This window comes from Dermacentor silvarum, chromosome 5 (assembly GCF_013339745.2).
Source record: "Dermacentor silvarum isolate Dsil-2018 chromosome 5, BIME_Dsil_1.4, whole genome shotgun sequence".
Taxonomy (NCBI): Eukaryota; Metazoa; Arthropoda; class Arachnida; order Ixodida; family Ixodidae; genus Dermacentor; species Dermacentor silvarum.
In genome coordinates this window covers 72,552,937-72,579,527 of record NC_051158.1, presented here as the reverse complement: position 1 = coordinate 72,579,527, position 26,591 = coordinate 72,552,937, and the positions used below count along the sequence as shown (strand labels likewise).

General features: G+C 46.3%; 2 protein-coding genes across 3 annotated transcripts; both read right to left on the bottom strand.

Annotated features, from left to right (window-relative positions):
- Nucleotides 1–6,363: 6,363 nt before the first annotated feature.
- Nucleotides 6,364–15,724, bottom strand: LOC119453491 (uncharacterized). Of its 2 annotated transcripts, none has more exons than XM_049668180.1 (3): nucleotides 15,599–15,724; nucleotides 13,810–14,215; nucleotides 6,364–8,452 (listed from the first exon to the last, which is right to left on the bottom strand). In XM_049668180.1, exons 2-3 carry the CDS (start codon nucleotides 14,206–14,208, stop codon nucleotides 7,172–7,174), a joined length of 1,680 nt encoding a protein of 559 aa, XP_049524137.1. In that variant the 5' UTR covers nucleotides 14,209–14,215; nucleotides 15,599–15,724; the 3' UTR covers nucleotides 6,364–7,171. The 2 variants fall into 2 exon arrangements, with proteins under 2 accessions (XP_049524137.1, XP_037571464.1); XM_037715536.2 differs by lacking the exon at nucleotides 15,599–15,724 and adding an exon at nucleotides 14,503–14,627.
- Nucleotides 15,725–18,730: 3,006 nt separating this feature from the next.
- Nucleotides 18,731–26,581, bottom strand: LOC119453492 (40S ribosomal protein S11). Its single transcript, XM_037715537.2, has 3 exons — nucleotides 26,457–26,581; nucleotides 26,024–26,212; nucleotides 18,731–19,050 (listed from the first exon to the last, which is right to left on the bottom strand). The coding sequence occupies exons 2-3, from the start codon at nucleotides 26,205–26,207 to the stop codon at nucleotides 18,764–18,766; spliced, it is 471 nt and encodes a 156-aa protein (XP_037571465.1). The 5' UTR covers nucleotides 26,208–26,212; nucleotides 26,457–26,581; the 3' UTR covers nucleotides 18,731–18,763.
- Between the last annotated feature and the right edge of the window lie 10 nt (nucleotides 26,582–26,591).

Here is a 26,591-nt window from a genome sequence, read left to right as displayed (position 1 = left end):
TTTCTTTGATGCGGCCAAGCTGGGTTGCTATTTAAAAAATGACCGTAGGCTAGGTAAATAAATTAATGACACAGTCCTACTGAGTATTTGAAAGAATGAGCGAGTTTTTACTATTGCAATTGCAAATAGGTTTGTCATTCGTTGTTGTCTTTTCAACGACCAGCATTGGGCCTCCGGCAGGAACCGTAAACAGGCGACAAAGCCCGAAGGCGTCAGCGAAAGTCCCAACTTTCGAAAAGAAAAGCTTATAATACGAAGTACAGACCGGAAAATCGGAATTTGATACTATTGCCAGTAGCCGAAGAAGAAATGGCAATATAGCAGTTTTAGTTTATGTAAAAGTGTCAGTAGCCAGCCGCTGTTTATGGTGGTGGTGTCGAAGCGCTGGCATTATGAGCAGTAAAGCGACTGTAGTTCTGGCTGTAAGCTTAGCCGCCGCGGGTATAGCAGGTGAGACACTGCGCGAAGCAGGAGCTGACGGTTTAAAACGGAGTGTGGTGAAGGGCCTACCAATTGGAGGAAGCCGAATGGTTGGAAGGCAATTCAACCTACAGTTGAAGTCGATGAAAGGCAATGTCTTCCTGGGAGAGTTCGGGATCGCAACAGGGCGGAGTCACTGGCGCGCGGGACTCTATCGCGTCCCTCCTAACATCAGGGTAGTAGGAGGAGCATCGGACTCCTTAAACTATTTTACCTGCACGATCTTCGGGAAGGAAACTTAAGGAAGCATAAACATGTGTTGGAGCGCATGCGGCAGGCATTGTCAAATCGTGACTGGGAGCTCACCACTGTGGTTGAAACGAAAAGTGTAAACAAAGAAGCTCGAGGACACGTTAAGGACCGAGGGAACGAAAAATGTTAGGCATAACGTTAAAAGACAGGAAGATAGCGGTGTGAATCAGAGAAAAAAACGGGGACAGCCTATATTCTAGTTGAGATAAAGAGGAAGAAATGGAACTGGGCAGGCCATGTATAGCGTAGGGCAGATAACCGGTGGACCATTGGAGTTACAGAATGGGTGCCAAGAGAAAGGAAGCGCAGTCGAGGACGGCAGAAAACTAGGTGGGGTGACGAAGTTAGGGAATTTGCAGGCGCAAGTTGGAATCAGCTAGAGCAAGAGAGGGGTAATTGGTGATTGCTGGGAGATGTCTGGGAGATGCCTGGGAGATGCGCAGCGTAGCAACACCCCAAATAAAAAAAAAAATACTGCTCCAGTCAGGTAGACTGCTCCCTCCCTGATAGTGAGATTATATTTGGATCATCAAAACAGTGATGCGTTTATTTAGGAATACCATCGTTTCTCTCTCGCAGGCGCAAGGACAAGCGGGTGTTCGCGCCTGCGAGAGAGAAACGATGATATTCCTAAATAAAATGTTAAAATAAACTAAAATAAACAAAATAAATTTTTGTAATTAAAATAAAAAACCTACCCATTACACAGCCTCTGGATGATTCGAATGAACTTGGCTGCATTTAAGGAACTTAAATTCTGTCGACAATAGGAAGCAGAATCGCAATTTATAGTGCCTTATACTTTTTTTCCAAAAATTGACTAAAATATGAGGTAAAACATTGAGGCACAGAGCTCACAAATCGAAGAGTGCATAAATATAGACACCATGCTTCTGTAAATTGCATCTGCTAGAGCATCTCAAGTAGACAAATGTGATTAATTAATTAAGACAAATGTCTTAATTAGTTGACGTGAGATTAGTGTATTGTTTACGAGCGTTCTACAGTCACCACTCGCAAATTAACGATACATTTCAGAGTGCTGTATAGTGCATCAATTTTGTGCGCATTACCGTATTTACTCGAATCTAACGAGCACTTTTTTTCCGATAAAACGGGTCCAAAAATCACGTGCGCGTTAGAATCAATTAAGAACGATTAAATCTGCGTTACCATATCGCCATCGGCATTCCAACCTCGTACGTGCTTCGAGCTAGAGTGTACTAGAATATGGTTAGAGTACTAGACAATGGTCGAGTGGGCCGAACGGCGGTCTCCCGCTGAGGCGCCGCGTGTGGAAAAATTGTGCAAGGGGGCTGCGAGCGAACTGGATTGGGGCAGAGACGCGCTCCGCGGCATATTCAACGTACTTTCGCTGCAGGCGCCGACGCCGATCGCGCATAGTACGCTCTTAAAATAGTGCTTTATTTCAACTGCAAATTTATGTTTACACCATTTTGCCAGACATATATATTTGAGGCATGGATTATACAACGCGACGTCTTCAATTTTGCTGCCGTTGTCAAGCGCGTCGTCTGCTAGCGAGCGCTCGTTCGCTACGCGAACGCTGGCGGACGCCCAGTTTTTCTCGCAGAACGTCTGTGCAGTACATTTTAAGTGCGAATGCACTTCTTAAGCGACCCCGAAAACTCCGCCGGCATCCGCGCTCCTCCTCCTCTCCCCTAGCAACGGCGCGAGGAGCGGAGAGGAGCGTCTGTAGCAACGGCGCAGCGACGTCACGCCCCACGTGACTGCGCGCGCTCCGCCCTCCGCTCCGTAGCTGCGCGCGCCCCGCGCCGGCTCCGCACCGCTCTCCGCGCCGTGACGTCACGGCGCGTTGTGCAGCTGGCGCCTCCGCACCGTGGCTGCGCGCGCCGCGCCGGTGGTAAGTGGTTCTTGAGGGAAAGGGAAAGGTTGGCGCTATCTTCTGCAGCCCTTGAGAGAGCACGGCTCAGCGCTCCTCGCACCCTCTCCGCGCCGTGACGTCACGGCGCCATGCAGCTGGTGTGCCTCTCCCCCCGTTAGGTTTGCACTCACCCTCGGCCGCCGCCTCTCCCCTCGCGCTGACAGCTCCCTCCTCGCCCGGTAACAGCCCCTCGTGTGCGTACTCTCCCCACCGCTCCAACCCTCTCCAACCGCCTGGCGTGTTTTGCTCCGCCGTCACGTGTGTGTGTGGCGCCGGCGCGTCAGTCGTGCTCTCTCGCTGCCGTCTCCTTCGCTCGGCTCTGCAGTTTAGTCGCGCGCGCCCCCTCATAGCATCACCCCGTGCTTCGCACTTCCTCATACTCCCCTTCGGGGAAATGCGGGTTTTTTTCTTATGTTTTAGTTGCTTTGGTGTAAAACCAAATGTAGTTTTAGCCAGGTGAACTGCTCTTTTTACCACTGTCTTCTGATAGTAACTGGTATCTCTGCAATATGAAGGGGGCTATACGTAAGAAAATTTTATTATTGATATCGTGTCATTTTACGCGCGCTTCTTGTTGGTCAATATTAATCCGGGAGAATGATCGAAGCAATAAACCAGGTTTATTAACTGTGTGGCGCGAAGAAATACCGATGTATTTCTAGGTTATTAAATCAAAGGGTACATAGACAAATATATTCACGATATATGTGTAAGGGAAAAAAATAACACATATTCTAAATGCACTAATTGAAAAAGTGAGAACTCCCGACCGGAATAAGCGCACGTGTTTGCAGCAACAAACACACTTATTAGTGAATGCTGCACATAAAAATGTCGCAGTTTCACCCGAAAGGTGAAGCATCAATTGCGATAGCAAATTAGTAGAGAGCTATGCGGAGTAAGGATAGTAGTTTTGTCAGCTGTATAAACTTGGACATGCAGCAGCACCAGCAACGCGCAGAACTGTTGTCGACGCCGTCGGCGTTTTGCCCGCGTTCGCTCCGAACGCGCGCGGCATTGGTGACTGTTGCCGGTGCCTTTGGGGGCGGCTCGGAGGTTTTAGACGAGTTCAGAACGGGACACTCGTCGAGCAGCGTCGGAAGTCTTTACAACCTTCTCGCCTCGCAACGTGTTTATATAAATACGCATTTGATGCCGCAGCTAAACGTCGCCTTTTTTTTTTTTTTTTTTTTTGAGTAGATGATGACGTCGTCGATGTACACATTGCAAAATATGCCCAAGAAAGGTTTCAGAATGTCGGTCATAATCTTTTGAAACCACGCTGGGGAGTTTGTCCAACCAAATGGTAGGTGATTGTACTCGAAACAGGTCAAATGTGGTTCTGAACGCGGTGTACACACTAAGTGAAGAGACGAGAGTCTCTTCATTTAGTGCTTACTATTTTAATTTTAGGTAAATGTTTACTGCAAGTTATATGACCACTACAACTAGCGTATAGACTCGTGTAAGGGCCACACTTTTCTGCCGCGATTTTGACGAGCCTTTCATGGGACCGGGCCATTTGACCTCATTTTTCCAACTACGAGTATGACATCCGCCGTAAACCTCCGCCATCACCTCCTCTCGACATCCAGCGACGCGCGAAAGTACGCTGCGCGCGACAATTCGCTGTTGAGCCCGATCAGAATCAGCGCATGGAACGCGATTGCTTCTCGGTTGGATGTCTTTTTTTTTTTATTATTATTGGCTGTCAAGTTATGGGCGCGGCCCTTACACGGGTGCGATCCTTACACGGATTTACACGGTAAAGATCTTCCTTCGTGTAATTGTCTTCTACTTCGCCATCACTAATACTGCTTCGCCTTCCCCGCCAAACTGCACTCTTTCTTTATTTTTTAGTACATTGAGTCCGAGTCAATCTTATCAAAGCTTTCCAGGCCTTTTTCCTAAGTCACATTACCTATATAACGCCCTACCTTGATTGGAGCAGGGCAGAGAAGGCCAAATTATACGCGCTTATAAGAACGGGCCTCAAACGTGTGCTGGGACTTTCCCAGTCCACGAGCACGGAACGACTGCTGAAGCTAGGGCTCCATAACACGAGAGACGAAATTATAGAAGCCCACTCAGCGGCGCAGGTTTATAGACTATCGTCCAGCAGGGCAGGAGTTAGAATACTATAAACGAGGCGGGCATTCGGCCCTGGCACGACCCGGAGGATAAAGTCTGTCTACCTAAAAACGTTAGTTCCCTAATCAAGGTAGACTCGATTTCGCGCAACATTCACCCAGTACACGAGGGTAGGAGACGGGCGAGAGCTCAGGCAATCCTCAAACAGATCCCACGACAAGGATTACAAGCTCTATTCGTAAACGCCGCTAGATACGACAGCGGAGACGCGTTCGCCCTATCGGTAGTGGATACAAAAGGCAATCTGGTGAATGCGGCCTCTGTGTGCACCAATTCTGCTCACGAGGCGGAGGAGGCGGCTATCGCCCTGGCCATACACAGGGCACATTCTCCCCTCTTCGTCTTCTCGGACTCCCGTACAGCCGTTAGGTCCTTTTCGGCGGCGCGCGTATCGAAACGGGCAATAGAATTACGATCAACACGCTCACGAATTTCGGTCAAATCGTCACGGAAGCATATTTCCACATTTCATGGTTCCCGGCCCACCTGGGGGACTCGATCCAACCGCACGGCTGCAACCCCAACAGGCTCACCGGCTGGCGCGCGATTTCACGACACGCGCAGCAGTCAACGGCCATCCTCGTAACAAGGCTTGCATCCAGAAAGACCCATCGTGCACTTTTCACGAAATCGTCTCACACTACCGCTTGGTAAGGAGGTGGTTCGCCTCCACCCAAAACTAAAACCACAAGCTAGCACGCTGAGAATGCTACAAACCCGCACCTATCCCACTCCGCGGTCGCTTAGCAGGATAGACCCAGACTTCCCGCAGTTGTGGCCCAAATGCGGAGCCGATTCATGCTCTTTTGATCATATGCTCTGGCTGAGCCCAGCCAAAGGAAACTCTATACTTGCCACAAAGGAATAGTGGGAGGAGTTCCTAGGAAGCGACCACCACCACATCCAGCTCCAGGCAGTTCAGAGGGCCCACGACGTCGCAACGGGATTTCGCCTCCCGGTGCCATCGTGGGCGGAGCCACCGATTTGACCTGAGGGAGACCTGGCCAGTTTATAAGGACCAATAAAAGTTCTTGTCACCGTCACGGCTTACGGCCAAAGATTAGCATATAGGATGCCTAAAACCGTTTTCGGCGCTCGAGGTACGACCACAATAAATGACCCCGTACCAATTACTCCGCATTCTGTTAGGCGAGGAAGGCGGAAACTTGAATGGAATCTTGCCCTGCAGTTTACTGTTTTTTATCTATAACAACGCTTCCTGTAAATCTGAGTTCAAGGCGGGGCAGATAGGTCTACTTGTTTGAAGCGGCAAACAGGAAGGTTACATATATTTCTTCGTCTGCGTTTCGGAAAACCTACTGATGGAAAACTATATGCGCAACAATACACACCAGAGATACACGCTGCTTGAAGAACGAGAAAAACATTTGTTCTCCAAAGGGAACCGTACAATAACATAGTAGAACGAAAGCTGACACTGCGGCCGCAATGCATGCGCAATCACCGAGCGGCAATAAAAATAGTAGAATGAAAGCCAACACTGCGGCCGCAATGCACGGGCAATCACCGAGCGGCATTAAAAAATAAGATAAAGAAGAGAAAGAAAAGAATTTATTCTTAAGGAATAAATACATGTCATATGCAATTATGAACACAATTTGAGCGGTCTGAACGCAAATACCAGCGCGCGAAGTAGTACGAATGACCCTGCCGAGCAGTACCGCCAGCAGTTTCCAACGGCGCGACCTTGATGCGGCCCAATCCACTTCGATCGCTGCGGCCACAGTATTTTTCCACGTCGGGCGCTCGTCCCACTCGGGATGAGCAGCTTTATCTTTGTATTGTAAAAAGATAATTTACTAACAATGCAAATAATTTTCCTCTTTAGTGTATTTCAGTGCACAAGCATTACTTTGCACTGTGTAGGTGGTAAAAACTGCCACACAAATCAGTTTCCTACAATGCCAAAACCATTCTCATAAAGCATTTCTTGCAACACATTAGCAATTGTCACATCCAAGTGAGTCTTGGCTAATTCCAGTCATATTTTGCAGCAACAATGCGAAGCTTTATTTGCCCTCTGCTGAACAGACACTTGATCCCTTTTCTGCTTGTTTTCTTCAGGTAATTGTCACAATGCAGCAGTTTTTTTTGCACAAGCTTGCAAACATACTTACATTAAACAACACTTAATGCTTTCATATCTAACACACTGTACAGAAAGTAAAAGTCTGGCATCACACATGTGCACAATGCACATGATGCCGTAGTAAGACAGAAAAGCCTTGAAACAGGCTAGACAGTCACATGCATTGAAAGCATGCACTTCTATGCTGATAAATAAAAGATTAAAAATACCGATTTTAGAAAAAAAAGAATAATGTAAAAGAATAAACTGCAAAGTCCCTTGTGGTGTACACTTCAAGCAGTGTCCCCAGGCTTACCCCTAATGCTGCTCACGTCTGCAGGAAAATAGTCCTCAATGTTAACATGTCCATTAAATAGTGCATCACCACTACACTGTTGCATCATTCCCAGCAGTGAGCCATCGCTTGAGCCAAGCTCCAGCTCTCGAATTAGGTTTTCCAGTGAGTTGTCTTGCTTGTCTGCTTCATCTGGGCGCTTTGGCGAGGAGAAACGGCGGTCACTAAAGGTTTCTTCAGTGACTGTCTTGCTCAACACTGGCCGACTGTGCAAGAGCTCCTTGGATTTTTCTTCGCACAGCTCATTATAAATTGATGACAAGTGAGCGCTCATGTTCAATTGTTCGTGGGAATCAGATGCATTTGCCTGAGCACCATCAGAGAGTTGGTTTTCAATTATTTGCTGGTACAGCATGTCCATTCGTGCACTCAAATCAAGTTCAAAGGTGTCATTCTGGCCGGGGTCATCTTCAACATGAACTGCCTCCAAACTTGCCGAGTCCCTGGTTGCTAGATTCAAATTGTCTTGGCAGCATGTATCTCTCGTGTGTATCGTTGCGCATATAGTTGCTGTGCTGATGGGCTCCAAGCTGTCTTCAAAAGCAGCATTAACGGTAGTTTGGTGGGGTATGCTGCTTCCTGTCTCGACTTCTGAGTAAATGGTCTCTGCCCAAAGCTTGAGGTCACCGCACTCGCTTGCTCCAGTGCCTGGCAGGGTGTGTGCATGGTCATCACTGACGTGACCGTGGCTGTCCTTCGACACGCTGCTTGTGGCTTTTGGAGAACCGATTCCACAAACAAAGGTTTCTCTCCGGACCTCTTCTGGGCAAACTGTCGCTGTTCGATGCATCAGATCCTCAGATTTATGAGCGGGATGCACCACAGGAGAAACTACAGTCTGAGCACTGTCACTCGCAAGACAACCACTGTCTGCCGGTGTGCTTAGTGCAGTCTGCTCAGCTGGGCAACTGCTCTCATGCTGGTTGTCAGTGCTCAGGTGGCCGTTGCTTTCAGGCAAGCTTGGCAAAGTCTGCTTGTGGAGCGGGGTCGATTCCACAGTAGCATTGCATGTGTTCTCATCACAAGCAGTACGCTTATTTGACCTTGTCTTGAAGTCCACAGGGACGGTAATTCTGGTGGGAGCAACAGCTTTTCTTGTGCCCTGTGCAGGGTTTGGTGCGGCCTTTTTTGCTGGTGGTATAGGAACCTTCCTGTAAGGCCCAGAGGTCAAGTTCGGTTTCTGCGAAGATGTCAGAACGCTTGACCTTGGCACTTGCTTCTGCACATGGTGAAAAACATGTATGCACAGTGCAAGGTTAAAGTAACATAGTGCTACACGGATAACACAAGTTTTCTGCAACTGCTACCCTGTCTTGCACAGACTGAATTTCACACCGAGTTTTTTTGGTTTAGTGCCATTTGCCTTCTCTATGGTAGTGGTGGCATGGGTAGAGGTACAGCATAGATTTCCAGTACTCATGGTCCTCAGTTCGAATATTTGTCCAAGCCCCTACACTTATAGGAATGGTAGTGGCACCTAAATCTGGCAAAATAGCCAATAAAAACTGGCATAACCCAGTGGAGTTGAATTACAACCAGATCAGGGAGACCCATTGAGCTTCATGAAGACACTACATTGCAAAACAAATTGCGCTCAGTAGCATTAACTTAGCCACTACCTGCCTCGCTAATCTCACAATTAACTCTTTTCCCTCTGGCCCCAGTGTGTGCAGAACATGTGAACAAACTGGCCTTCTGTTGCACCAAAAATTTTTCTGCTCCAGTTCAGTATGAACAGTTCAGTTGTGGTTCAACACAGGAGAGAAAAAATACTGGCTCAAATCAGTTTAAACCAGTTTATGTTTGCTCTACTTAAGAATTACAGCAAAACAGCATAAATTTATTTTGTACAAAAACTTGACAGCGCTCCTGAGCTGCATGAAAAGACTGAAAAAGAGGTATGTGTGCTGTTCTTCATGCTGCAACTAGTTAGAATATACTAAATATGGCATTGTAGGCCACTCCAGAAGTAAAAATGTCAGAAGCAATAACAATTTCCGTCGCACCTACTTCAGTTTATATACCAGCATAATCAAAAGTGCCAGCGTCTCTAGAGCACATCATTTCAGCGATACTACAGGCCTTCCACCACTGGAAAACTATTTCACAGTCACCACATTCAAATGCTCACAAGCACATTACTAGCATGCCTGCCTCTAGATGAGCCACATAGGAAACCACAAAAACAGTGCTGCGGGTTCTAAAATGACAGCAACCCCACGAGAACTTACAAATTGGGTAGCATATGAGCCACACGTGCAAGCAATGCTAGAACGAAAAGCTCCAAAGAAGCCGGCTAGCCTGAACCAAAAGCCGCCATTTCTTTCATCTTGTTTTCGTTCTGGAGTGAAAAAATCGTAACGTTCCAGTTCCAGTCCTGCTTCCACACAAAAACATCCTTTTTTCAGATTTTCGTCCCAACTCCTGTTCAATAACTTGGTCAGACTTTCTGTGCAACACTAAGTTAGGAGAGCTGGTGACAAATATAGTGTGAGATAATGAACATGTCTTCTGTGTGAGGGATGTGCTTGGCCCAGTTGGTGTAAGCTGCTGCAGATAGCGCAACGAGTCCTGCACAGAAAAGTAGCCGACGATGTGGACGCGGCTACTCGCTGTGCAGGACACGTTCCGCCATCTGCAGCAGCCCACACCAACTGGGCCAAGTACAGCACTCACATTCCACCCTTGTACAGACAACAAAGTCCCTTGGTCTAACTTGGCATCCACAGTCACTCAAGCACAAGTCCTGTAAGTGACGGGGAAGCTGGTGCACATGCTGTTGACACTGAGGCTGTGCCTGGTCGACAGCAGTTCCATCATCTGTTGCTGGAGAAGAGCATGTCTCTCCTTCAAGGCTGGACGAAAGTTGCGCCACAGGAGCTGACAGTGGTACATATAACTTAATTTGCGACACGTGCACAGTGCTTGGCTGATTAAGCACACGAGTCGTTATCCCCGATAAAAGCAGAGCCTTGAATGTGGATTAATTCAACTGCTCGGTGAGACGGTAGAACCCTTTGAAGCATGGTGCCATTTTTCCGTGGGGCACAGGCGCTTAACGCATGACCCATACCAGATCACCGACTCTGAAGCTATGACAGCAATGACCTAGAACTTTCGATAGCATGTCTGTAAAGACTCATTCACACTAGGCCGACACGACACCGATTTTGGTCTCCCGACTGTTGACGACAGCATTTTCCTTCCTTTAAATCGTTGGCCACAGCATATTCCGTCCTGTAAACTGCTGTCGCCAACAGTTGGCAGACCAAAATCGATGTCACGGCGGCATAGTGTGAATCAGCCTTAAGGGTTCGGTTCAAATGCTCAGTGAAGCCATTCGTTTGTGGGTGGTAGGAGGTGGTAATTTTATGCAGTATACTCGTAGAGCAGACACGCATGATGTTGTCAATGACGAACAAAAACGTACGGCCACGGTCTGTGAGCATTTAACGTGGAGCATCACGCATCAAAACAATATCGGGTAGGAGGAAGTTCGCAACATCAGTTGTGCAAGTCGTCGGAAGAGCGGTGTTATGGCATAGCGAGCCGCGTAGCCCACAGCGACGGCAACCCACTTGTTCTCTGATGTGGATTCCGGAAAGGGGCCAAGGTCTAAGCCCAAACGATGGAAGGGCTTGTTTCAAGTGGCTGCAGGTAACCAGCAAAGAGCTGGGATGGCTTCTTGCGTCGTTGACATAGTTCACAAGCGGCAACGTAACGTTGTACGGAACGGGCAAGGACCAGCCAGAAAAAACGGCCGCGTACTCGGTCATAGATTCAAGATACGCCGAATTGTGCCGCCATTGGTGCGTCGTGAAGCTCTTCTAGAACGGTTGAGAAGAGATGTCTAGGTATTACAAGTAGGAACTCAGAGCCGTTCGGAAGAAGGTTACAACAGTAGAGAGTACCGTTGGAGAGGACGAAGAGGCCTAGAGTAGCATCGGCCAGAGAGCGTTGAAAGCGGTCGATGACTGCTTTGATGTAGGCGTCACAACATTGCTCATCGGTGATATGAAAGAGCTGTGATACTGAGAAAACGCAAGCGGCACTGTCACTATTTGAGGAGTCAGAGTCGTAAACAGGGTAACGCGACAAGCTGTCAGTGTCTTGGTGCAGGCGCTCAGACTTGTACACCACGGATTATGAAAATTCTTGCAGCCTCAAAGCCCAACGACCAAGCCGACCTGTAGGATCCTTTAGGGAAGAGAGCCAGAAGAGTGCAAGATGGTCAGTGACTACGAAGAAAGGACAACCGTAGAGGTAGGGACGGAACTTCGTAACCACCCAGACAACAGCAAGGCATTCCCTTTCCGTAATGAAATAGTTGCACTCCGACAGTGATAGGAGGTGCATAAGCAATAACGCGATCCTGGCCACACTGACGCTGGGCTAGGACAGCATCTACGCCATGACCGCTGACGTCTGTATGCAATTCTGTAGGGGCATCAGGGTCGAAGTGGCGAGTATGGGTGGTGAAGTGAGAAGAGTGACGAGACGAGAGAAGGCGGCAGGCAGCTTCTGAAGTACCTCACAAGAATTGTATGCATTTCTTCAAAAGATTAGTCAGGGGTCTAGCAATTGCCACAAAATCTTGGAAACAAAGCAACGAAAGTACGAGCATAGACCTAGAAAACTTTGAATGTCTGCGGCTGTCTTCAGAACCAGAAAGTCGGACAGCACAAATTTTGTCGGGATCAGGCTGTACTCCAAAACCTTGAGATGGCCCAGGACAGTAATTTTGCGACAACCACAACAACATTCTGACGAGATGAGTTGCAGCTTCGCCTTTTGAAATACATGAAGTATAGTTCCAGGGAAAACACGGGGAATGCGGGAATGCTGCTTTCACCTTGTTCTCGTGTTGCTCATCATCAAGCATAGTTGTTAGACGCTCAATGTGAGCGTCAACGTTGGCGAAAAAATGAGGATGTCGTCAAGGTAGCAGAGACATGTGGACCATTGAAAACCTTGGAGCAAGGAGCCCATCATACGCTCAAAGGTGGCCGGAGCATTGCATAATGCAAAGGGCATCACTTTAAATTGGTATAGGCCATAGGGTGTTATGAATGTGGTCTTTTCTCTGTCCATATCATCAACACCAATCTGCCATTAACCAGAACGAAGATCAATAGCAGAGAAATAATTGGAACCGTGGAGGCAGTCAAGGGCATCATCTATACGTGGGAGCGGGTATACATCCTTAGTAATTTTGTTCCGATGACTGTAGTCTACACAGAAGCGCCACGTGCAGTTCTAAACCAACTTCACAGTTGACGCCCAGGGACTCTTAAGAAGGCTCAATGATGTTTTTATGGAGCATTTTGTTCACTTCACATTGAATTACTCAGCGTTGCAACGCAGTAACTTGATATGGTCGTCAGTGAATCGACGTAGCATCGCCAGTAGAAATGCGATGCTTGACCACGAGCGTCTGGCCTAAAGGGCGATCGTCGAAGTCGAAAATGTCTCGGTAGCACCCTAAAACTTTGCATAGGTCTTTAGCCTGCGCCGAGGACAGGTACGGCACAACCATTTTGTTAATGTTGGAATCGGCACCCGAGGCAGGCGCGAGAGGCCTGCTAAGCTCGGAAGAACCATCGGTTGATAAAGCTGCCACTTGATGGTCGCCGAGGCAATCAACGTTGGCAAGGCAAATACCTTGCAGCAGAATTTGCTTTGCCAGTCCAAAGTTAAAGATAGGCATGTGAGTGCGGTTAGCCGTAATAGTAAAAACACTGTGAGGCACAGTGACGTCATACTGCAGTGGAATGTCGGGCAGAGGAGTGACGAGGTACTTGCCATCAGAAACTAAAACTAAATATTCAAGCAGAGGTCACAAATAATCGAAGGACAATGACTTTGAGACAGCTAGGCCGGCTATTGCGTCAAAGGGAAAGAGGGTGTAGGAAGATTACAGGAAATCACAGGAAGATAAGAGAGAAAGGAGGTGAAAACACTGGAGGTGCTGGAAATGCAGCGAATAAGTTGAAACAGCAGAACAGAGTACAAAAAATGTCCACAGAGGTAGTCTAAGAAACGTGCCAAAGAAAAATTTAAGTTTCTTTTGCAACAGGGCAACGTACAAAACATGCTCGCGCGATATGAAAAAGATGCCCCTTTCATGCCGCCCTTTTTCAGTGTGATTACGGCTCCCATATTCTGCAGAATCCAATAATAAACACGAGTTAATAGTCAGTGCTCTGTCTTATCTGTTATATTTTGTCCTCGCGCTGGGAAATAGCACTATGTCAAACCGAGTAGCCCAAGAGTACAAGGCTTGCCGATTAAGCAACTACATACCCTGTAAGCTAGAAGTGGCTCTAAATAATACAACGCAGTGTCTATTCTCTCGGCAACCGGGAGAATTTTTAAAACAAATTCCTGCCGGCACTCATCACCTATTGGCTCTCGGTAGGTTAGGTTAGGGCACACCTGCAGGCAGTTTTTTCTCGGCAGTTTGTCACGTGACTCCGACCGCCAATAGGACGTCCGGAGTACCAGGAGAAATTTGTTTCAGAAATTCTCCTGGCTGCCACGAGAATAGACTCACCCATAATATATAAAGCTTCATACCTTCCGCGGGCGCGCTTCCTGGCGGAGAGTCCCAAGCAGGACGAGGCGGCCTTTGTATCCCTTGTCCGTGGACACCGAGACGCCCACTCTCGTCGCAGTTTCCGTGCCGTCCGGTTTCCACACGAAAGTCACCAGCTGCTGCTGGCCGGGGGCCACCTTGAAGACGTCGGCGTCGGCGCTGAACCCCTTATCCCGTGGCACGCTCAGTGTCACCAACTGGTCCGTGTTCGTTGTGTTCATGATACGCAGCTGGCGCACCGCCTCGCGTTTCGCTGCGACATTTTCAAACGTCACCTGCGGTGGCTTTGCGAACGGCTGAAGCAGCAGAACTTCTACTACAGCTTCGCTTTCGACCTCCTTGGTCGGCGGCGAAAAGGTGAGCACCTGTTGTTTGGCCATAACTGATCTGCGGAGAAAGAACGCAAGAAAACGCTTGAATCAGAACACACGGGAGCGTAGCGCTGAGCGCGCAAAAATAACCTCCCCGCAAGGGTTACCGCTGTTTGTGGATGGGTTTTACTATCAGCCGTTTCAAGAATGCCACTTTGGTTTCCGCGGCGTATGTTCGAGCCGACATTCGTAACTGCCACTGCTTGTGGCGCATTGACACCCAGTTAAAAATACCCTGACGCTGCTGCTGTAATTAGAAGCTCAAAATATAAGCCGTAAAAGCCCACAGCGCTGCCTACTTACCGCATACTTTGAAAGCTTTCAAGGCACCGAGCTCACCGGTTTCATAGAAGCAACCGCCAAACCAACAACTAATTTTGAATGAACGAGCGCGCGCGCGAGGGTCTCGGGGTCCAGTGCGAGACGCCCGATGGTCCAATCATAAAAGACCAGCTTTGCCCAATCAAATGACATTTTGTCACGTGACTAAACAAATAGATAAATGAGTGGATAACGAGGTGGTAGATTCAAGCCCGTTATAAAATCCCTACGCCTAAAGGGCGTTTGGGCCTCCCGCAATCGTTTAAGCCGCGTGGAACCAGCAATAGCATAGCCTTCAAAATCGGCATGTATTTATTCAGAGGACGCCATCTGACCATTCTGATTTGGTGGCGCCCGCGGTGCGTCGCCAGATCTTGGAGGCCGTAGTATGGGATATGCGTCATATCTGCTAACCACCACATGCCCGCGTCGTCTGTTAAAGTTGTATTTAGTGACTGTTAATAAAGGAATTAGACAAATACCAGCCCTGCAGGTTCGCCAAGATTGCATAGAGTTAATATACTGACTGTTTATACTGGGTCAGTTTATTAACTCTATGCAAGATTACTTCCATAATATATACTACTTTATGGCCATGTTTATAACTAATTAAGTTAGCCATATTGAAATGTCGTTTATGTTGGCATATTAGCGAGCTTTCATGATGAAAATCTGCAGCGTGACTACACTCTAACTAGACGAAGACAGAGAAAGAAGACGACACACAAGCTAGGTGCCAACGCCGATTCCGCTTCCGATTGAAATACATATAAAATGCAGAGAAAGTAACATTCTAGCAACTGTAGAAAGCAGTTTCGATTTGGCAAGTCATACTTTTTATAAAGCTTGCTGAAAATCGGAAGGTTTACAACAAGTGAAGCACGAAGTTTACAAATTTGCAACTCTGCATCAAAAACAGCTATATATCACAGTTCTGTAGAAATATAAGTTTACAGCTTACGAGAAATTGTTAACTAGTGTTTGAGTGAGGGTGACGTGAAGATATTTTAGAGTTGAAAACTTGGTACTTTAGATTTTGCAATGTTTAACCATTCTTAAACGAAAATGGTGTAGAAACCATCGAAGAAATTTCTCAAGTGAGCGATGGCTTCGTGTGAACTGTTGCATAACCCCACGCCATCCGCGATCACAAAACTTCATGGGCACATCAGCAGGCACACGTACTAAGTTCCAATCTCGCTGCTATCCAAAATGATAAATGATGCCACTTGTAATCACAGCAGCCCAGTCAAAACTAGAGTGTACTAGACCATATTCTAGTACACTCTAGTCGAAACTCTGTAGCAACCCCGGCCCACTATCCCTTGTATCCTGGCTGCAAGTTGAAGCTACTTCATTGCAGTGCAAGTGGCCAGGCGCGACGCGGAGGCTGCATACCCTCGTGTCATCTTGGCACATCCAGAAGATTGACCAAGAATGGGCACATCTGCAGTGCCAAAGTTGTCCGTTCGGGCACATGCCAAGTGGCCCATGCTGTCTGCTCGGCAAAACAGCAATTAACACATTCCTTGTCACTCAATAGGGTTGGTAATATCGATGAAGCTAGAATTATGGAAATGTATCCCGCAAAACGATTAATCTTCATCGATGTCCGCCTTTCAAAATTTAATCGACTTAATCGATTAGACCTGCTCGATTAACCGTTTTCGAGAGTGCAACACAAGAGGCGCGAAAATTTTGAAATCGCACATGGCGGCGCAAGAGCACTCATTGTGCGGCTGCGGTAGAGCAATTCACGGCTGTCTTTCCCAGTCCCGAGAGATGCCAAAAGCTAGAGAGCACAAAAGCAAGACAAATTTCTGTCTTTCTGTTATGCTTCACCCGTGGTCATCATGGAATCACAAGCCCATTGCAAGCCCTGCTTGGAGCAATTTTATGCAATTTTATGAAAATGCACAGGCCATAATACATAATTTGTGCAAGTACTTTTAGAGGTCAATAATAACTGAAGGGCAATTAACTCAATCAATTGAGACAGCTACAGGCTGGCTATGTGTCAAATGGAAAGAGGGTGTAGAAAGAGTGCAGGAAATCACAGGAAGATAAGAGAGAAGGGGTGAAACAACTCTACTGGAGGTGCTGGAAATGCAAGGAAAAAGTTGAAACAGCAAAACAGTAGAAAAATTGGCTGTAGAGATACCCTAAGAATCGTGCCGAAGAAACGTTTCTTTTGCAACAGGGCTTCCGATCTCTTCCCCCAAACTGCACCAAGGAGGTTTTTTAAACCTCCTTGCTCCGCACACGCCACCCCAAGCCGGACGCTGGAAATGCCCTCGCAATTTAAGGCATAATATAGCAACCCAGTCGTTGATCGTCGTGCCACTCCCAGTCCGCTAAAGACATTTCACAGCATGCGCGCCGGTTTGGAGCATGTATTTGACATAGCGATGGAGTTCATGCCCGCAATCTCTAGCATCCGAGTATCTTCTCGTATGCTGGTTGTGTGGCCATTCAAAGAAGGTGCCGGTTTCACCCACACATCCAAGCCATTCCTTCGCTCCGTAGATAAGAGCATGGGGTTTAAAATCCTCCCCCTGTGCATATTGCAATTTCTTGCATATGCGAGTTGCACTTCAGCTTTCACTTATGGCATTTTTCTTATTTCTTGTTAGTGCCATGCATTTTATTTAATGCAGCACGAAGCCACTAAGATCCGTTTTATAACATATATTGTTTACCTTTTCAAAAGCCACTAGTGCCAATTATTATACTTAGTCTTACACAAGTTAGATAATCCTTTGTCAAACGTTTATACACTTGAGTTTCAAACTTGGTTCCACCTTTCAAACATTAAGATAGGGTCCTACAAATGTAGGCAACTGTGTTTCAAGCTTTGTGGAAGCACCTGGCAAAAATTTCGATTACTCGATGAAAAACCACGCATCAAAAGCAACTAAAGGCTAAAATGATGAATTATTAATCGTTAATTAAAAAATTTAATCCACCATCTATATTACCCAAGTTGACCCTACACCCAAAATGGCCCGAAACACACAAACTGCAAAGCGGGAGAAGAGCCAAAAAAGCAATCACTTTAAAATTCACACCCTACATATTGCCATGTATTTAGGCAAGAGCTGCCGGGGTTAGTAGAGCAGAGGTAAGCCACCGTCAGCAAGTGTTAAAGCCAGTCGGCTGCATCAAATTTTCGCCATGTTTAATTCACAACAAAAGCCGTGGAAGAAATGTAGTGCAGAGAGACACTGCAAGGCAACACCGCTTCAACAGCTTAAAAAGCTCCACGTTATGCAAGGATTCACATAAAGCTCCAGTGATTATTACTTTCATTGTGTTCTACTCTTCAGCCCGTTTCACATCTAGTACTATTTATTTACACAAGCGACAAACATGCTTTCAGTACCAGGAGCAGATAAAATTGGCCTCGCCGTGCACGTGCAACAGCCCTGCACCACGCCTACGACATGAAGAGGCCATGATTTTGCAACACTTTGGACCATCAAAACGGTGCAGGTGTCACCACCAAGAAGGCCCACCCTTGGCACAGTCCTGTGTCGAGTGGGACCAAAGCCAAAGCTGCCAGGGAAGGAAATTGTTTGGTAGCATGGAGAGTGGCACACCGATGAAAGGAGCCCGTGTCCTTTTATGCTACCACATATAAAACATTTGCACATATAAATTTGCATACGCAAGTTGGAATCAGCTAGCGCAAGACAGGGGTAATTAGAAATCACAGGGAGAGGCCTCCATCCTGCAGTGGACATATAGGCTGATGATATAAACACATACCAACTCACACACAAAAAGCTTGCATCGCCTGAAACTCCACATAGCTCATCCCCAGCGTGGAGCATGGTGAAATTCTGCCTTGTCGCACCGACCTGGGATGATCCAAATACCATTGGTAGTCTTCAGACTTCGCACCATTATGGGACTATTCTGGAATAATAGTTTTATGTGTACACCGCCTTTCTTTAGAGCTCGCCACTTCCCCGTCAAGAATACAATGTCACACCAACACGTGCATACGTAACTTGAAGACTCGCAGCTTTACAGGTAAGGCACACAATATAAAAGTTCTAAGGGGTGCAAATATTCCTTCAACATACCCGGTCCATAAAGACTGCAAACACTCTTGCTCTTTCAACTTCTCTGACAATAGTCGACACGGGTGGCAAATTACCATGTCAACACCTTAGAACACACACAAGGAAGAGACACACACACAAGGTTTGTCAGTGTGGCTGACGAGTTTTAATGATGTTTAGGCCTTCAGGAACTGCTTCTTGGAGCCAGCTGCCTTCGTGACCTTGAGGACATTGAAGCGCACCGTCTTCGAGAGGGGTCGGCACTCGCCCACTGTGACCACGTCGCCCACGGCCACGTCCCGGAAGGCTGGCGATAGGTGCACAGACATGTTGCGGTGCCGCTTTTCGAAACGGTTGTACTTGCGCACGTAGTGCAGGTAGTCCCGCCGGATGACGATGGTACGCTGCATCTTCATCTTGACGACCACGCCACGAAGGATGCGACCCCGGATGCTCACATTGCCTGCAAAGAGAAGCAATAGAGGTCACATTCAATGCATTCAGTGATAGGGCATGTATCTCCCCATCCATCAGCTTAAAGGGACACTAAAGAAAAAGATGGGTTAAGCGGCATTACCATAAAAGCCAGCAAAGATGCAAAAACTAAACACGGGTGGAAACGCCGCCTTCAAGTTATCACACGAGTTCGCCGTAGTGTCATGGATTTCGACGGCCTCTGCAGGGCCCAAGTTAATATTTTACCGATAAAGATGGATTTATTATTCTACTAAAGGCACAAAAGACTGAACGTTGCAAATTTTTTGCTCGATCACAATGGCCCAAATACGAATAAATATTTGTAAATAAACAATGTGACACACTAACATATCGGCATGATCAGAGGTGAGTGAATATCAAATAGTCAACCGCAGATGTATAAAGTACAAACAGCAAGAATATTTCTGCATACTTGGATAACACACCTCTACTGACTAGCTAAAAAAAAAAAAAAAAAATGAAAGAAAACATCCCAGCTTACTATCAAGGACAAAGGATCACCTTTAAACACAATACTATTATAAACTGTCATCAAAAACTGCATGAATAGCCCTGAACATCTTTAGAGCCTTGTTGCAAATAACTTTCGAATGAATAGCTGTTGTATGGAATAGCGCTTTAGAATTAAGTTAAATGGTGGCGAGAAAAAAACTTAGAAGTTATGGTAAAAGAAAAACATTCAGAGCCCTTCCACTACTATGAAGATGGAAGCCAGCGAAGCTGTGACTATGCTGGGTCTGCTGTAGTGAATATCCCCCCCCCCCCCCCATGAGAATAGGTGTATCGTCACTGGGAATCACCCAATCGAACACGTCTATCATGAACAACGTTCCGAATGAGAAACTGCATTGAAACCTGGCCGTCGTACGGGGGAAGTTGATGCTAGCGTTGCCGACGCGTGCACCACCATTGTTGAGTTCCTGGAGGGCAAGATCATGCTGACGTTTGGCCTCAACATTGTGCTCCCGCAACTCTGGGTCGGCAGGCTCTTCACTAATGTTTGGCCTCCACATCGTGCTCCCTCAACTCGGGGTCTACAGCTCTTCGCTGACGTTTTGCCTGGGCTTCGGAAGCCCCCACACGCTAGAATTGGCTCGTCAATGACATGCCCTTTCCCGAGCGCGTTCACGGTGGCGTTGCTCATGAATGGCTCACACCCCCGTAAACGCGGCCTCCCCATTACGACAGAAGTGAAATTCTACACTGGAATGATTAGTGGCAACCAGCTAGCTGTGGAAGACAACGCTCGAGCCAATGTTGATGATGATAATGTTTATTCCCCCTACATGGTGACATGATCCTGGGGGAACTAGCCCTTAACAGCTTCGCTGTAAGAACCTTCTGCAGGACTTGTGGGCCATAAACACACACGAAAGGGTCAGTTGCAAGAAAAACATATCTGGTTGTAGCATAAAAGGTAAAAATGCTAAATGAATAGAGTGCTAAAAATAAGACTACAAGCAATGCTCCCAGGTTTGTCATGTAGGCTTTTGCCACGAAATCATAAAACGATACTTGTATTATCCATTTTGTTTCTGCATTCCTTCGAAAACTTTGTTGTTTCACTTTTGATAAGTTGAGAAACCTTAATTGGCAGATGGAGAACAGTAACAAGACTATATGCATTAGGTTTAAACATTTGAAAACGCTGAGTAGGTCATTTTTGAATACGAACAGCTAGCACTGGTGGCCCAGCCAGTTCGAGAATTGGAGCAATTTTTGGAGCAGGAAAAATGCTGTTTTGGATCAATTGGAGCAGGAGAAAAGCAAGTGCATGGCATATGGTGCAGCTTATTACTATTACACAATTGTTAGGTACATCTTTAGAACAAATGAACACAAGCAAGACAGACTGATGCAGCCATTTTGCTCGCGTACCCAGAGCAGAAATCGTTGCAAACAGACCTTACTTGCTTAAGTAAAAAGCAGTTGTGGACTACTGAGAATAGTTTTATGCAATCAGACATAATACAAAAGTGACTAGAAATGCAGAAAAACAACTTTATGCAACAACAATGCCTAGCCATGAGCCCGAGGAGTCGACGCTCCATGTGCTTAGTCGTGCAGTTCCAAGTGCCAATGCGCGAAATGCCTAGCTGCGGGCCCGAGGAGTCGACGCTCTATGTGCTTAGTTGCGAATTCCGAAACATTGAGTGCTGAAAGGCTTAAGTGCGTGTCCAATCGAGGATTCTGTGCGTGAAGTCCGCGTCGCCGATGCTCGGAATGCTTAGCCGCGGCGTGTCTGTCCACCAACGGAGGGATCGGCCACACTACTGCGATGTCCGCGTAGTGCACGTCGAGGCAAAGGTGGCGCTTTGGCGCAAGTTGCACATCGGTGGGCGCAGACAAGTAGAATTGTAGCAAAATTGCACAAATGGCGCAGTTGGACCAGCACTGAGTTAGTGTGTAATATTAAATTTCTATATTGAAAACTTTGGATAGTGTCTTTCATGTCTTTTATGTGAACGCTGATTGGCCAAGCTAGTGGAACTGAACATGTACCCTGTCATCGTTACTCTCCTGTCATATAGTCTCGAGTCCATTGCAACATTGCCTCATCAATCCAGCGAGGTGTAAGGCTAAAGTGTTAGTACACCCAGAAGTGATCGACTGTAGCCAAAGTGGTTTGGTACTGCTGCTGACTCCCCAGCAGTAAGCAACAAGGGCCCAGTTTGGGGTGTCAGGAATTTGAGATACTTGCCACTCCAGTGAACAATCCATCTGCTTACAGGCAAACAGTACCTCAACCTATGCACCAATTTAGCAATGAAGTACTTCAAATTTCATTGGAACGATATTTTATACGAAAATGTTCCAGCAAGGCTATCTATCTAGAGTGAACAATGAGAGCATTGATGATGGCATGTTTTCTTTTTGCTAAATGCAGGCTCGTGTATGCATCCTCAGTAACTAAGAAGACCACCTCACAAGGCAGAAACAAAGCATTACAGCTACCGACAGAACTATCTTATTTGCTCGATTCTAGGTCATAAAGTCAGAAAATCATAACTTTCCTAGAACAAGAACAAAAAAGGCATTAAGGCCCAACCACATGCACGTGATTTTAGAGCAACGGCGACAAGCAACACGCTTTGCCGTCACGGAGGGCTTGTTGCGGCGCCGGGTTTTGACCAGCGAAAAAATTTCGCATGTCATCCAAAAGTCCATGCGGTGACTTCTGACGGGGACAGCATATGATAGGAGATGCAATGCACCTTGGTTAAAACATTGGCCTCGTGATACACTTACAATTGTTTTACGTGCGTACAATTCCATTTCTTAGGACAACAATGTAAGTGCATCACTACTTTATCTCACTGTGTCGTGTCGCTTGAATATCACGTGCATGTGGTTGCTGCTTTAGACTGTGAAAAGAACGTGTCATTACGGTTGCTAGTGCACGTGCAACATTCGCTCGTAGTCTTCACCGACACTGCCAGCCTCTTAGTCACCGGCTTATTTAACAGTGCTGACACTGCACACTGTCCTTGCATGTATCTAGCATGTCTGAGATACTGCACCTTTGGATTGCTCGCACTATCCATCGTAAGACATTCTCGCTTCTGTTTTTGTTCACTAATAAAATCAACATCTTTTTCCACCTCATAGTACCGATCTCTCAACGGCACAATGAAAGCCATCAGCTTCGCAGCACAGTTGAAAAGTTTGTTTCACTGCTTCCACCAACAGCACATGTCCTTTTCATCAATATAGAACCAACACTGGGCCAGCAAGTTTCCGCTTTCTTTTTTTTTATCTAGATGTCAGAGGTGATGATGCAATATCGCACCTGGAATATTGTGGCTGCAAAGCGACGTATAAGTGTCTAGTAGTTGCAGCCAAACTGCATCTTTAAATCTAAGTCGAACCTCGATTTTCATCTCTTCCTCTACCTTACATTTTCTACAGAAGAAGTTTTCTATATCGAAGTGCTTCAAGTTGTCAGTTAATTCGGCCTTGCACTGCTGTCATCTGGTTAACTTGGATGGTAGAGCAACCATTCCGTAAAGGCACTGGTCCTGGGTTCGAGCCCTAGACCAACCAAGTTATTCTTCACGAAGCTTTACATTTGAGAAATCTGCATGAGTGTCCTATGGCTTCGTGCTACTTCTCGGTGAACAACAATTCTTCCCTTTCAGGGACCACTCAATAACAATCTCCCTTTTCGTTGGAACATGTAAAGTGAAGCTTAAGAAATGTCAGCCTTAGAATTTGAAAAATGCTGTAGTAATAACCAAAACTGCTCAAATTTAAAGAAAGAAAACTCAAAATGGTTTGATTACTTAATGCATACACTTAATATTAAATATTCCCAGATTTCACAGCATAACCTACCACAGCGGCTTAGACCAGAGAGCTGCAGGGACTACAAGCAGCACAGTCAGCAAAACAACACATCTCAACCCAATTTCAAGGACATGATTAGCTATGTCAAAAACGTCATTACAGTTCTGCAGGCAGATAAACAAGATGGCTTTGTTGTTGTTCCTGACCAAATATTTCATGATAGTGCTTAGATTCAATTTAAATATATTTCGGTGATGAGCTCCAATCAGAAAACAGTTAGCAACAAGCTGACTGAATGAACGTAACCTGAATTCCATCGACAACGAAGTCCCCAAAACAGATGTAAACTCCCTGAAGACTTTCTTCAAAGTGACTTGCTAGCCGAAGTTGTTGGCTAAGACCTATTGTCTCCGAAAATGGGTTGTGTCTGCAAATGTGTGATTCGGTGGCTTCAGCAGCATCTGAAGACCACCTTCATGGATACATCCTTTTTTTTAAAATCTGGCAGGTAATCTTGTGAATGAGCTGAATATGGAATTGAAGGGTGCTTCATCTGCCTTTTTAATATACAATACTAATCTATATTATTTGGTCCCTTTTCAAAGCCTCTATGCTGCTGTTTGCACGGTGATAACAAGGGTGAACTGTGCTTCCTATACTAGACATGCACAAACAACCCGTTTTTAACACTTCTGGCGTTTTAGCTCAATTACATAGCTATATTCCATGACAGCATTTTTATGTAAAAAAAGCAGGAGTTTGTATCAGCTCATCACCTGCTACCGTTTTGACAGTTTTTAGCCAGTTTCAAAAGTGAGTTTTAAGTTTCCTCAGCGACAGTCCCAAAGACAGGATGTAGTGCTTTGTTACTGATTTCCTCATCTTCATGAATACATTGGCTGATTACTAATACAATGGCTCACACAGTGACATTCTACATGACGCTAAGTCATATCAAGACAATGTTGACTAGCACAGCCAAAGATCCAACTTTGAACATGGTCAAGAGTTGCAGTTTCCAGATATCAGCTTGTTCTTTGATCTTTCATTCCGAAAGAGCATTTGCTTTAAAAAGTACAGCCCCGCCATAAGATAGTCAGCTGGCGCAAGAAAGGCGTAATTGGCGATTCACATATTCTGAGAATACAATCAATGATGTATAAAAGGCATATCATATCATATCAAAGCACACATTCAAGGGTAGTTAATACAGGCATAATAGTATAATGCTACTCCTGAGAAAACTTTCTGGGGTTTTGCGTGCCAACACCAGTTCTGATTATGAGGCATGTCGTAGTGGAGGGCTCCAGATTAATTTTGACCACCTGGGGTTCCTTAATGTGCACTACAACGCAAGCACACGGGCGTTTTTGCATTTCGCCTCAATCGCAATGCGGCCGCCACGCTCTTGAGAAAATATGTACACATCAACTGGTTTTAGTTCACAGGTGACCTGTGTGAATAAAGTTGGGTACTCGTTCTCGATTTTGGGCACTTGTAAAGCCATGTTACCAAAAGTGGGATGTGCCAAAAACTTTACACAAGAAAATTAGGCCTATGCAGTGCAGTCCCCTAGACTCATGCACTGTCTCGCATTTATTTTAATTTAAAGTTTTGTGCGCCAAAACCACAATATGATTATGAGGCACGTTGTAGAGGGGAACTCTTCTGGGGACCTTTAATGAGCACCTAATGGATGATACACAGGCAGTTTTGCATTTCGCACAGACTGCTGTCCCGCGTTAACATCCACTACTTACAATGCTATAACTGTCACGTCAGCACCTTTCAAACAGTCAAAGATTCATGCTGCAATAAGCTACAAGCAGAAGAAGGCATGGACCATTAAACAGCTTTATAGCGCATGTGTGCAGAATGATGTATCTCGATTATTTGTTGAAAAGAGTACAACTGGCAAACCAGTCAATGCTTGAATGGCAGGCCACATCAGCACAGATTGAATGGTTTTAGTAGTCTAAAGGTTACATATTGCAAGGACTGTTGGTGTTATCTGACGCTCACTCATACTGAATTTATCAGCAGAGGTAAGGTAAAACTGAACGGTGAGGCACATTGCGCGTGCATCGTCTCTTGACTAAAACACCTCATCATTGCATTTATTTTTTGTAGCAGATCACTGCAGGTTGAAGGCATCTCCCAGCAATCGCCAATTACCCCTTTCTTGCGCCAGCTGACTATCTTTTGGCGGGGATGCACTTTTTAAAGCAAATGCTCTTTCGGAATGAAAGAAAGTTCGGCAATTGGCACCTGTCCTGTTGCTAAGTGTTGTTCGTCCGCGTCCTTCTCACCATCAAATTCCTCGACGAATTGCATATGTCACCAGCTAGCTATAGCGAATATTCTGTCCGCAAGCATTTTTTACCTCAAGCATAGGCGACACTATATGCATTTCCGACGGACACCGGTTTTAGATATAATCGTTGTCGCAGTTAAAATCTGCGCAAGCAGAAGATCCTTTTTTTCCTTCCGCACTGACGCAGCGCAAATCAGGTTGCCAAGCCAACTACCAATGATTTCTAAGCGTAAAATGACATTTCAGAAGCGACATCCCTTTCGAAATAAACCTTAGCTGCACATTTTCTTGCACCGGACAACCTGCTGTCGCAAAGACAAGGCAGAAAGGCGCGCACCTGTGAAGGGGCACTTCTTGTCGATGTATGTGCCGTGGATGGCCTCGCGCGGCGTCTTGAAGCCCAAGCCGACGCTCTTGTAATAACGCTGCACGCGCTTGGGGTTCCCCTTGGGCAGGCCAGCCTTGCGGTTGAGGAACACCGTCGGCTGCTTCTGGAAGGAACGCTCTACTTGCTCGGCCATGGTGCCTGCACGGACAGTTGGAAACAACGTTTCAGCCGGTGACACGTCCAGACAGGCGGCGCGATCACGCCGCGAGGCCTAACCGCTGTTCGGGTAGCCAGGACCTGGCTTACCAAGCAGCTAAGTAGATCGACACAACAAGATCGTTCAGTGGGTTACTTCATTAGCGTTCCTACGTTCGATTACAAAGAAATAAACAGCTAAAGATATCTAATCTTACGAAAACCAAGCACACACGTGGTCGCTTACCTAGCAACTCAGTCGAAGACCGGAGAAGAAAAGGATCGTCTTGGATCAGCTACTGAAGAGCTTGAAAGGAATCCACAAAGCCAACCTAGCGTCCGATGTTGGTAATAAACGCATCAAAAGTAAAAGTATACTTTA